Source organism: Salvelinus fontinalis, unplaced genomic scaffold (assembly GCF_029448725.1).
Source record: "Salvelinus fontinalis isolate EN_2023a unplaced genomic scaffold, ASM2944872v1 scaffold_0239, whole genome shotgun sequence".
NCBI classification, from domain to species: Eukaryota; Metazoa; Chordata; class Actinopteri; order Salmoniformes; family Salmonidae; genus Salvelinus; species Salvelinus fontinalis.
In genome coordinates this window covers 73,688-85,000 of record NW_026600448.1, presented here as the reverse complement: position 1 = coordinate 85,000, position 11,313 = coordinate 73,688, and the positions used below count along the sequence as shown (strand labels likewise).

The 11,313-nt window shown below is 42.0% G+C and overlaps 1 protein-coding gene across 1 annotated transcript; it reads right to left on the bottom strand.

The window, feature by feature from the left end:
• Window positions 1–6,791: 6,791 nt before the first annotated feature.
• Window positions 6,792–9,520, bottom strand: LOC129844840 (ATP synthase subunit f, mitochondrial-like). The gene is made up of 4 exons (XM_055912992.1): window positions 9,297–9,520; window positions 8,143–8,250; window positions 7,714–7,830; window positions 6,792–6,929 (listed from the first exon to the last, which is right to left on the bottom strand). The coding sequence occupies exons 1-4, from the start codon at window positions 9,310–9,312 to the stop codon at window positions 6,901–6,903; spliced, it is 270 nt and encodes an 89-aa protein (XP_055768967.1). The 5' UTR covers window positions 9,313–9,520; the 3' UTR covers window positions 6,792–6,900.
• Window positions 9,521–11,313: the final 1,793 nt, after the last annotated feature.

Here is an 11,313-nt window from a genome sequence, read left to right as displayed (position 1 = left end):
CTAGTCTGTAAAATACAATAAACCTGTTCCTCCTGGTCTAGTCTGTAAAATACAATAAACCTGTTCCTCCTGGTTTAGTCTGTAAAATACAATAAACCTGTTCCTCCTGTTCTAGTCTGTAAGATACAATAAACCTGTTCCTCCTGTTCTAGTCTGTAAAATACAATAAACCTGTTCCTCCTGGTCTAGTCTGTAAAATACAATAAACCTGTTCCAGCCTGTAAAATACAATAAACCTGTTCCAGTCAGTCTCTTCTTCCTCCTGTTCTAGTCTGTAAAATACAATAAACCTGTTCCTCCTGGTCTAGTCTGTAAAATACAATAAACCTGGTCTAGTCTGTAAAATACAATAAACCTGTTCCTCCTGTTCTAGTCTGTAAAATACAATAAACCTGTTCCTCCTGGTCTAGTCTGTAAAATACAATAAACCTGTTCCTCCTGTTCTAGTCTGTAAAATACAATAAACCTGTTCCTCCTGGTCTAGTCTGTAAAATACAATGAACCTGTTCCTCCTGTTCTAGTCTGTAAAATACAATAAACCTGTTCCTCCTGGTCTAGTCTGTAAAATACAATAAACCTGTTCCTCCTGGTCTAGTCTGTAAAATACAATAAACCTGTTCCTCCTGGTCTAGTCTGTAAAATACAATAAACCTGTTCCTCCTGTTCTAGTCTGTAAAATACAATAAACCTGTTCCTCCTGTTCTAGTCTGTAAAATACAATAAACCTGTTCCAGTCAGTCTCTTGTTCCTCCTGGTCTAGTCTGTAAAATACAATAAACCTGTTCCAGCCTGTAAAATACAATAAACCTGTTCCAGTCAGTCTCTTCTTCCTCCTGTTCTAGTCTGTAAAATACAATAAACCTGTTCCTCCTGGTCTAGTCTGTAAAATACAATAAACCTGGTCTAGTCTGTAAAATACAATAAACCTGTTCCTCCTGTTCTAGTCTGTAAAATACAATAAACCTGTTCCTCCTGGTCTAGTCTGTAAAATACAATAAACCTGTTCCTCCTGTTCTAGTCTGTAAAATACAATAAACCTGTTCCTCCTGGTCTAGTCTGTAAAATACAATGAACCTGTTCCTCCTGTTCTAGTCTGTAAAATACAATAAACCTGTTCCTCCTGTTCTAGTCTGTAAAATACAATAAACCTGTTCCTCTTGGTCTAGTCTGTAAAATACAATAAACCTGTTCCCCCTGGTCTAGTCTGTAGAATACAATAAACCTGTTCCTCCTGGTCTAGTCTGTAAAATACAATAAACCTGTTCCTCCTGGTCTAGTCTGTAAAATACAATAAACCTGTTCCTCCTGGTCTAGTCTGTAAAATACAATAAACCTGTTCCTCCTGTTCTAGTCTGTAAAATACAATAAACCTGTTCCTCCTGTTCTAGTCTGTAAAATACAATAAACCTGTTCCAGTCAGTCTCTTGTTCCTCCTGGTCTAGTGTGTAAAATACAATAAACCTGTTCCTCCTGGTCTAGTCTGTAAAATACAAAAAACCTGTTCCTCCTGTTCTAGTCTGTAAAATACAATAAACCTGTTTCTCCTGTTCTAGTCTGTAAAATACAATAAACCTGTTTCTCCTGTTCTAGTCTGTAAAATACAATAAACCTGTTCTGGTCAGTCTTTTGTTCCTCCTGGTCTAGTCTGTAAAATACAATAAACCTGTTTCTCCTGTTCTAGTCTGTAAAATACAATAAACCTGTTCTAGTCTGTAAAATACAATAAACCTGTTCCGGTCAGTCTCCTGTTCCTCCTGGTCTAGTCTGTAAAATACAATAAACCTGTTCCTCCTGGTCTAGTCTGTAAAATACAATAAACCTGTTCCTCCTGGTCTAGTCTGTAAAATACAATAAACCTGTTCCTCCTGGTCTAGTCTGTAAAATACAATAAACCTGTTCCTCCTGGTCTAGTCTGTAAAATACAATAAACCTGTTTCTCCTGTTCTAGTCTGTAAAATACAATAAACCTGTTCTGGTCAGTCTTTTGTTCCTCCTGGTCTAGTCTGTAAAATACAATAAACCTGTTCCTCCTGGTCTAGTCTGTAAAATACAATAAACCTGTTCCTCCTGTTCTAGTCTGTAAAATACAATAAACCTGTTCCTCCTGTTCTAGTCTGTAAAATACAATAAACCTGTTCCTCCTGTTCTAGTCTGTAAAATACAATAAACCTGTTCCTCCTGGTCTAGTCTGTAAAATACAATAAACCTGTTCCTCCTGGTCTAGTCTGTAAAATACAATAAACCTGTTCCTCCTGTTCTAGTCTGTAAAATACAATAAACCTGTTCCTCCTGGTCTAGTCTGTAAAATACAATAAACCTGTTCCTCCTGGTCTAGTCTGTAAAATACAATAAACCTGTTCCTCCTGGTCTAGTCTGTAAAATACAATAAACCTGTTCCTCCTGGTCTAGTCTGTAAAATACAATAAACCTGTTCCTCCTGTTCTAGTCTGTAAAATACAATAAACCTGTTCCTCCTGGTCTAGTCTGTAAAATACAATAAACCTGTTCCAGTCAGTCTCTTGTTCCTCCTGGTCTAGTCTGTAAAATACAATAAACCTGTTCCAGCCTGTAAAATACAATAAACCTGTTCCAGTCAGTCTCTTGTTCTTCCTGGTCTAGTCTGTAAAATACAATAAACCTGTTCCAGTCTGTAAAATACAATAAACCTGTTCCAGTCAGTCTCTTGTTCCTCCTGGTCTAGTCTGTAAAATACAATAAACCTGTTCTAGTCTGTAAAATACAATAAACCTGTTCCGGTCAGTCTCTTGTTCTTCCTGGTCTAGTCTGTAAAATACAATAAACCTGGTCTGTAAAATACAATAAACCTGTTCTAGTCTGTAAAATACAATAAACCTGTTCCGGTCAGTCTCTTGTTCTTCCTGGTCTAGTCTGTAAAATACAATAAACCTGTTCTTCCTGTTCTAGGCTGTAAATACAATAAACCTGTTCCTCCTGGTCTGTAAAATACAATAAACCTGTTCCTCCTGGTCTGTAAAATACAATAAACCTGTTCCTCCTGGTCTGTAAAATACAATAAACCTGTTCCTCCTGGTCTGTAAAATACAATAAACCTGTTCCTCCTGGTCTGTAAAATACAATAAACCTGTTCCTCCTGGTCTGTAAAATACAATAAACCTGTTCCTCCTGGTCTGTAAAATACAATAAACCTGTTCCTCCTGGTCTGTAAAATACAATAAACCTGTTCCTCCTGGTCTGTAAAATACAATAAACCTGTTCCTCCTGGTCTGTAAAATACAATAAACCTGTTCCTCCTGGTCTGTAAAATACAATAAACCTGTTCCTCCTGGTCTGTAAAATACAATAAACCTGTTCCTCCTGGTCTGTAAAATACAATAAACCTGTTCCTCCTGGTCTGTAAAATACAATAAACCTGTTCCTCCTGGTCTGTAAAATACAATAAACCTGTTCCTCCTGGTCTGTAAAATACAATAAACCTGTTCCTCCTGGTCTGTAAAATACAATAAACCTGTTCCTCCTGGTCTGTAAAATACAATAAACCTGTTCCTCCTGGTCTGTAAAATACAATAAACCTGTTCCTCCTGGTCTGTAAAATACAATAAACCTGTTCCTCCTGGTCTGTAAAATACAATAAACCTGTTCCTCCTGGTCTGTAAAATACAATAAACCTGTTCCTCCTGGTCTGTAAAATACAATAAACCTGTTCCTCCTGGTCTGTAAAATACAATAAACCTGTTCCTCCTGGTCTGTAAAATACAATAAACCTGTTCCTCCTGGTCTGTAAAATACAATAAACCTGTTCCTCCTGGTCTGTAAAATACAATAAACCTGTTCCTCCTGGTCTGTAAAATACAATAAACCTGTTCCTCCTGGTCTGTAAAATACAATAAACCTGTTCCTCCTGGTCTGTAAAATACAATAAACCTGTTCCTCCTGGTCTGTAAAATACAATAAACCTGTTCCTCCTGGTCTGTAAAATACAATAAACCTGTTCCTCCTGGTCTGTAAAATACAATAAACCTGTTCCTCCTGGTCTGTAAAATACAATAAACCTGTTACTCCTGGTCTGTAAAATACAATAAACCTGTTCCTCCTGGTCTGTAAAATACAATAAACCTGTTCCTCCTGGTCTGTAAAATACAATAAACCTGTTCCTCCTGGTCTGTAAAATACAATAAACCTGTTCCTCCTGGTCTGTAAAATACAATAAACCTGTTCCTCCTGGTCTGTAAAATACAATAAACCTGTTCCTCCTGGTCTGTAAAATACAATAAACCTGTTCCTCCTGGTCTGTAAAATACAATAAACCTGTTCCTCCTGGTCTGTAAAATACAATAAACCTGTTCCTCCTGGTCTGTAAAATACAATAAACCTGTTCCTCCTGGTCTGTAAAATACAATAAACCTGTTCCTCCTGGTCTGTAAAATACAATAAACCTGTTCCTCCTGGTCTGTAAAATACAATAAACCTGTTCCTCCTGGTCTGTAAAATACAATAAACCTGTTCCTCCTGGTCTGTAAAATACAATAAACCTGTTCCTCCTGGTCTGTAAAATACAATAAACCTGTTCCTCCTGGTCTGTAAAATACAATAAACCTGTTCCTCCTGGTCTGTAAAATACAATAAACCTGTTCCTCCTGGTCTGTAAAATACAATAAACCTGTTCCTCCTGGTCTGTAAAATACAATAAACCTGTTCCTCCTGGTCTGTAAAATACAATAAACCTGTTCCTCCTGGTCTGTAAAATACAATAAACCTGTTCCTCCTGGTCTGTAAAATACAATAAACCTGTTCCTCCTGGTCTGTAAAATACAATAAACCTGTTCCTCCTGGTCTGTAAAATACAATAAACCTGTTCCTCCTGGTCTGTAAAATACAATAAACCTGTTCCTCCTGGTCTGTAAAATACAATAAACCTGTTCCTCCTGGTCTGTAAAATACAATAAACCTGTTCCTCCTGGTCTGTAAAATACAATAAACCTGTTCCTCCTGGTCTGTAAAATACAATAAACCTGTTCCTCCTGGTCTGTAAAATACAATAAACCTGTTCCTCCTGGTCTGTAAAATACAATAAACCTGTTCCTCCTGGTCTGTAAAATACAATAAACCTGTTCCTCCTGGTCTGTAAAATACAATAAACCTGTTCCTCCTGGTCTGTAAAATACAATAAACCTGTTCCTCCTGGTCTGTAAAATACAATAAACCTGTTCCTCCTGGTCTGTAAAATACAATAAACCTGTTCCTCCTGGTCTGTAAAATACAATAAACCTGTTCCTCCTGGTCTGTAAAATACAATAAACCTGTTCCTCCTGGTCTGTAAAATACAATAAACCTGTTCCAGTCTCTTGTTCTTCCTGTTTTGTTGTAGATAATGGCGCCGATTTACAGGTTCCAAACCAACTGTGCTATTTTTTATTGTACATAATGTTGCTGCTATCGTCACTTTTGACCGAAAATACCTTCTGGGCGTCAGAACAGCGATTCCTCGAATTGGACAAATGTGTTGTCCTTTAATGAGTCCGATGCGAAGATTATACTACTTCCCGGAGGCCCAAAATCCTCGTCATTCGCATGAAGAATTAACTGGACGATCTACGATTTAAGACTGTCCTACCAACGGGACATTTAAAAACTGTAATATCTTATGTTTCACCAAGACTTGGCTGAACGACGACACAATGATAATAAAGAGCTGGCTGGCTACTCCTTTTTCCAGCCGGACAGAGGAGCAGCTACGTCTGGTAAGACGAGGGGCGGGGGACATTAATGCAGGCAAATTTAAACCTGTTCTACCTCATTTCTACCAGCATGTCACATGTGCAACCAGAGGGGGAAAAAAACTCTGGACCACCTTTACTCCACACACAGAGACGCGTACAGAGCTCTCCCTCACCCTCCATTTGGCAAATCTGACCATAATTCTATCCTCCTGATTCCTGCTTACAAGCAAAAACTAAAGCAGGAAGTACCAGTGACTCGTTCGATACAGAAGTGGTCAGATGACGCAGACGCTAAGCTACAGGACTGTTTTGCACAGACTGGATTATGTTCTGGGATTCCTCCAATGGCATTGAGGAGTTTACACATCAGTCACCGGCTTCATCAGTAAATGTATCGACGACGTCGTTCCCACAGCTTCCTGTCGGGCTGTATCACCGCCTGGTACCGCCCACAACCGTAAGGCTCTCCAGAGGGTAGTGAGGTCTGCACAACGCATCACCAGGGGCAAACTACCTGCCCTCCAGGACACCTACACCACCCGATGTCACAGGAAGGCCAAAAAGATCATCAAGGACATCAACCACCCGAGCTACTGCCTGTTCACCCCGCTATCATCCAGAAGGCGAGGTCAGTAAAGGTGCATCAAAGCTGGGACCGAGAGACTGAAGAACAGCTTCTATCTCAAGGCCATCAGACTGTTAAACAGCCATCACTAACACATTACAGGCTGCTGCCTATATACATAGACTTTGAATCACTGGCCACTTTAATAATGGAACACTAGTCACTTTAATAATGTTTACAAATGTTACATTATTCATCAAATGTATATACTGTCTTAGTCTGACATTGAGCATGAAAAGTTAAACCATTATTTTAGACGTGTTCATTATGAAATCGTTAGATATTACTGCACTGTTGGAGCTAGACACCAACATCTGCTAAACACGTATGTGACATAAAACCTTGATTTCACTTTAACGTTTCCCCCATTAAACAAGAAATTATAATGTCCACGGTCATTTCAACTACCAAATAAAACACTCACGCCTCAACATCCAACACTGTAATAAAAACCCCAACACAGCAGATCAAATGTTATAAGTAGTTTTAATTATTCTTGGTCACAACGGTGGTATAATACAGACAGCTGGGGGTCAGAGGTCAGGCTTTGCCCTGCTGGGTCAGGGGGGGAGGGGCTTAGTGGTACTTCCTCCAGCGGTCGTGCTCTGAGAGAAGAAGAAGAAGGAACGGAGAAGGATAGAGGGAGGACAAAGAGCGAGGGAGGACAAAGAGCGAGGGAGACAGGTTAGATCAGAAGAGATTGTCCTTCAGTGTTTTGAGGTGAACGGTATTGTATGAGGTGTGTACTCAGACGTCGTCGTACTCCCACAGTGTTTTGAGGTGAACGGTATTGTATGAGGTGTGTACTCAGACGTGGTCGTACTCCCACAGTGTTTTGAGGTGAACGGTATTGTATGTGGTGTGTACTCAGACGTCGTCGTACTCCCACAGTGTTTTGAGGTGAACGGTATTGTATGAGGTGTGTACTCAGACGTGGTCGTACTCCCACAGTGTTTTGAGGTGAACGGTATTGTATGTGGTGTGTACTCAGACGTCGTCGTACTCCCACAGTGTTTTGAGGTGAACGGTATTGTATGTGGTGTGTACTCAGACGTGGTCGTACTCCCACAGTGTTTTGAGGTGAACGGTATTGTATGTGGTGTGTACTCAGACGTGGTCGTACTCACACAGTGTTTTGAGGTGAACGGTATTGTATGTGGTGTGTACTCAAACGTGGTCGTACTCCCACAGTGTTTTGAGGTGAACGGTATTGTATGTGGTGTGTACTCAGACGTGGTCGTACTCACACAGTGTTTTGAGGTGAACGGTATTGTATGAGGTGTGTACTCAGACGTGGTCGTACTCCCACAGTGTTTTGAGGTGAACGGTATTGTATGTGGTGTGTACTCAGACGTGGTCGTACTCCCACAGTGCAGCGTCTGTACTTACTGAGGTGGTCGTACTCCCACATGTAACTAAGGGCCACGTATCCAACCAGCAGCATGGCCACGCCTCCAATACCTCCCTTCTTCACGTTGATGTACTTGTTGTAATATCTGTCATGGCCTGGGGGGGGGGACAACATGTTACTGTTGGGGGGGGGGACAACATTACTGTTAGATACTGTTGGGGGGGGGACACGTTACTGTTAGACACTGTTGGGGGGGGGGACAACATTACTGTTAGATACTGTTGGGGGGGGGACACGTTACTGTTAGACACTGTTGGGGGGGGGACACGTTACTGTTAGACACTGTCGGGGGGGAGACAACATGCTGCTGTTAGATACTGTGTGTGTTGGACGGGGGTACTTGTTGTAATATCTGTCATGGCCTGGGGGGGACAACATGTTACTGTGTGTGTTGGGGGGGGGGGTACCATTGCGGATGCTGCCGAGGATTCCGTTAGGAGTGAAGTCCCTCTTGCCCAGCCAGGAGCCCAACTCTCCCAGCTTCACATCCATCAGACGCTTCTCACCCAAGGGAACTAAGGACACAGGTACACAATAAATACACACCCTCCGTCCCTCTCAGACCCTCCGTCCCTCTCACACCCTCCGTCCCTCTCACACCCTGCGTCCCTCTCACACCCTGCGTCCCTCTCACACCCTGCGTCCCTCTCACACCCTGCGTCCCTCTCACACCCTGCGTCCCTCTCACACCCTCCGTCCCTCTCACACCCTCCGTCCCTCTCACACCCTCCGTCCCTCTCACACCCTGCGTCCCTCTCAGACCCTCCGTCCCTCTCAGACCCTCCGTCCCTCTCAGACCCTCCGTCCCTCTCAGACCCTGCGTCCCTCTCAGACCCTGCGTCCCTCTCAGACACCACCAAAGATAGCATTCATTGTTACAAGTTAAATGGTTACCATGTCTTGTTAGTATTTCACTAGAGTCCTGACCCAGTGGTGTAAAATACTCATAATCCACTAAGATGCACAAGTTAGCTGTTTGGAGAACGCAACGCTGTCAGCTAACTAAAGTTAAATAGTTAGCTATGTTCAAAGTCACGGGAGTTACGTTGAGCCTGGATCGCTGAGAGAACCGGTTAGCGGTCATTAGCCAGCAAAGCTACAAAACGTTGCCAAGTCCGACTGCCTGCAGAGGCTATTAGTCCTGCAGGCTAACTAGCTTAGCTAGCTAACTTACCAGGCTAAATACCTAACCACATAGCATATCGTCTGGACGCAAACGCTGTAAAATTGGCTGAATTGTACAACCCTTTAGAGAAACTGTCAGGGAATATATATTATATTCCTTCTCTCCATGTAATATCCCCAAGCTGTTATTTAAAGTGGTATCTGTCCGTTTGAATGGCCATGACAGCAAAGTCCTTGACTTGACTCTAACCGTGGATTTACCGCGGCCTTAAAAACACAACATACGAACATCAACTAACTCCACACATCTCGCTTTTTTTATGTAATAAAATACAATGTTTCGCATGTAAAATTCTTAAGTGAAATATGTCAGTTCAATTTTTTTATAAACCTGTAAACGTTTTTCCACAGCAGACCAATGTAAAAACAGACGTACCTATTCTGTCCGCCATCTTGCTCGGTGGAGAAGGTGAAGACCGCAGTGGATGTCGGGACTAAAATGGAAGGAGAGGATTGTGGGAGGACCGTGGTGTTAGTCTAGAAGGGAAAAAGCTTTTGTCAAAAAGTCACTTTTCGTAGTAAATTTAGGAGAACGTACGTAGCAGGTTAGGAGAAAAAACGTATCAGGTTATGATAATTAGGTTTAAGGTTAGGAAAATGGTTCGGGTTAGCTAAAATGCAAAAAAAAAAAAAAAAATATTTATATAATATTATATTAATAAGTATGTCAATTTGACGAAAGCTGTATCCCATCTAGACATATTGCCGTTTTCTATGTTGTCTGTAGCGTGTGACGTGTGGAAGCACTTTGTTGCTTTTATACTATGTTGCTCTGTCTGCATGCTACGTCTGGCTTGTCCTATGTTTCTCTGTCTGCATGCTACGTCTGGCTTGTCCTATGTTGCTCTGTCTGCATGCTACGTCTGGCTTGTCCTATGTTTCTCTGTCTGCATGCTACGTCTGGCTTGTCCTATGTTGCTCTGTCTGCATGCTACGTCTGGCTTGTCCTATGTTGCTCTGTCTGCATGCTACGTCTGGCTTGTCCTATGTTGCTCTGTGTGTGCTCACTGTTCAATGATTATCCGAATTATTATTGTAATTGTTTTTAATAACCTGCCCAGGGACTGCGCTTGAAAATTAGCCGGCTGGCTAAAACCGGCGCTTTTACTGAAACGTTGATGCACTGTCCCTGTAAAAATAAAAATAAACTCAAACATGACCGAAGAAAGTGTCAAGGCACAATATTTGTATTAATATTGTTAGGGCTGTATAATAACAATTACATTATTTGTAAAAAAAATATATATATATAAAACATAATATATTTTACAACACAGCTAATAACAGAAAGAGACATTTGTTCATAAACGCACCATCTGATTCGCAGGTCTGCAGAGCCGCTTCTATCCACTAGAGGGCAGCAGATAACATAACAGAATGCAGTTCGACAGTTTGTTTTCAGAATTATGTTTTTTTAATCAGGTGTCTATTCAAGCTGACATTCATCTCATTACCTAAGGTAAAAGGGTTATGTTAGCGTTTACTTGCACCATTGAGAGCATCCTGTCTGGCTGTATCACCGCCTGGTACGGCAACTGCACCGCCCACAACCGTAGGGCTCTCCAGAGGGTAGTGAGGTCTGCACAACGCATCACCGGGGGCAAACTACCTGCCCTCCAGGACACCTACACCACCCGATGTCACAGGAAGGCCAAAAAGATCAAGGACAACAACCACCAGAACCACTGCCTGTTCACCCCGCTATCATCCAGAAGGCGAGGTCAGTACAGGTACATCAAAGCTGGGTCCCGAGAGACTGAAAAACAGCTTCTATCTCAAGGCCCCATCAGGCTGTTAAACAGCCATCCCTGCCCTGAACTCAGTCACTGTCACTAGCGACTACCACCAGGTTTCTCTACCGTGCACGTTAGAGACGTCTGCCCTATGTACATAGTCATGGACCACTGGCCACTTTAATAATGGAACACTGTCAGAGTTCCTCTGTCTGGTGTCTGTGTTCTTTTGTCCATCATAATCTTTTCTTTTTATTGGCCAGTCTGAGATATGGCTTTTTCTTTGCAACTCTGCCTAGAAGGCCAACATCCCGGAGTCGCCTCTTCACTGTTGACGTTGAGACTGGTGTTTTGCAGGTACTATTTAATGAAGCTGCCAGTTGAGGACTTGTGAGGCGTCTGTTTCTCAAACTAGACCCTCTAATGTACTTGTCCTCTTGCTCAGTTGTCCTCCGAGGCCTCCCACTCCTCTTTCTATTCTGGTTAGAGCCAGTTTGTGCTGTTCTGTGAAGGGAGTAGTACACAGCGTTGTACGAGATCTTCAGTTTCTTGGCAATTTCTCGCATGGAATAGCCTTCATTTCTCAGAACAAGAATAGGACTGTCACGCCCTGACCTTAGAGATCCTTTTTATGTCTCTATTTTGGTTTGGTCAGGGTGT

Bases quoted from the DNA above. Each gene is read 5' to 3' on its own strand.
- LOC129844840 (XM_055912992.1), bottom strand. The intron at 7,831-8,142 runs GTACCCCCCCCC...CCCCCCCCCCAG, and splicing joins CCTCGGCAGCATCCGCAATG to GCCATGACAGATATTACAAC. The intron at 6,930-7,713 runs GTAAGTACAGAC...TTCTTCTCTCAG, and splicing joins GTGGGAGTACGACCACCTCA to AGCACGACCGCTGGAGGAAG.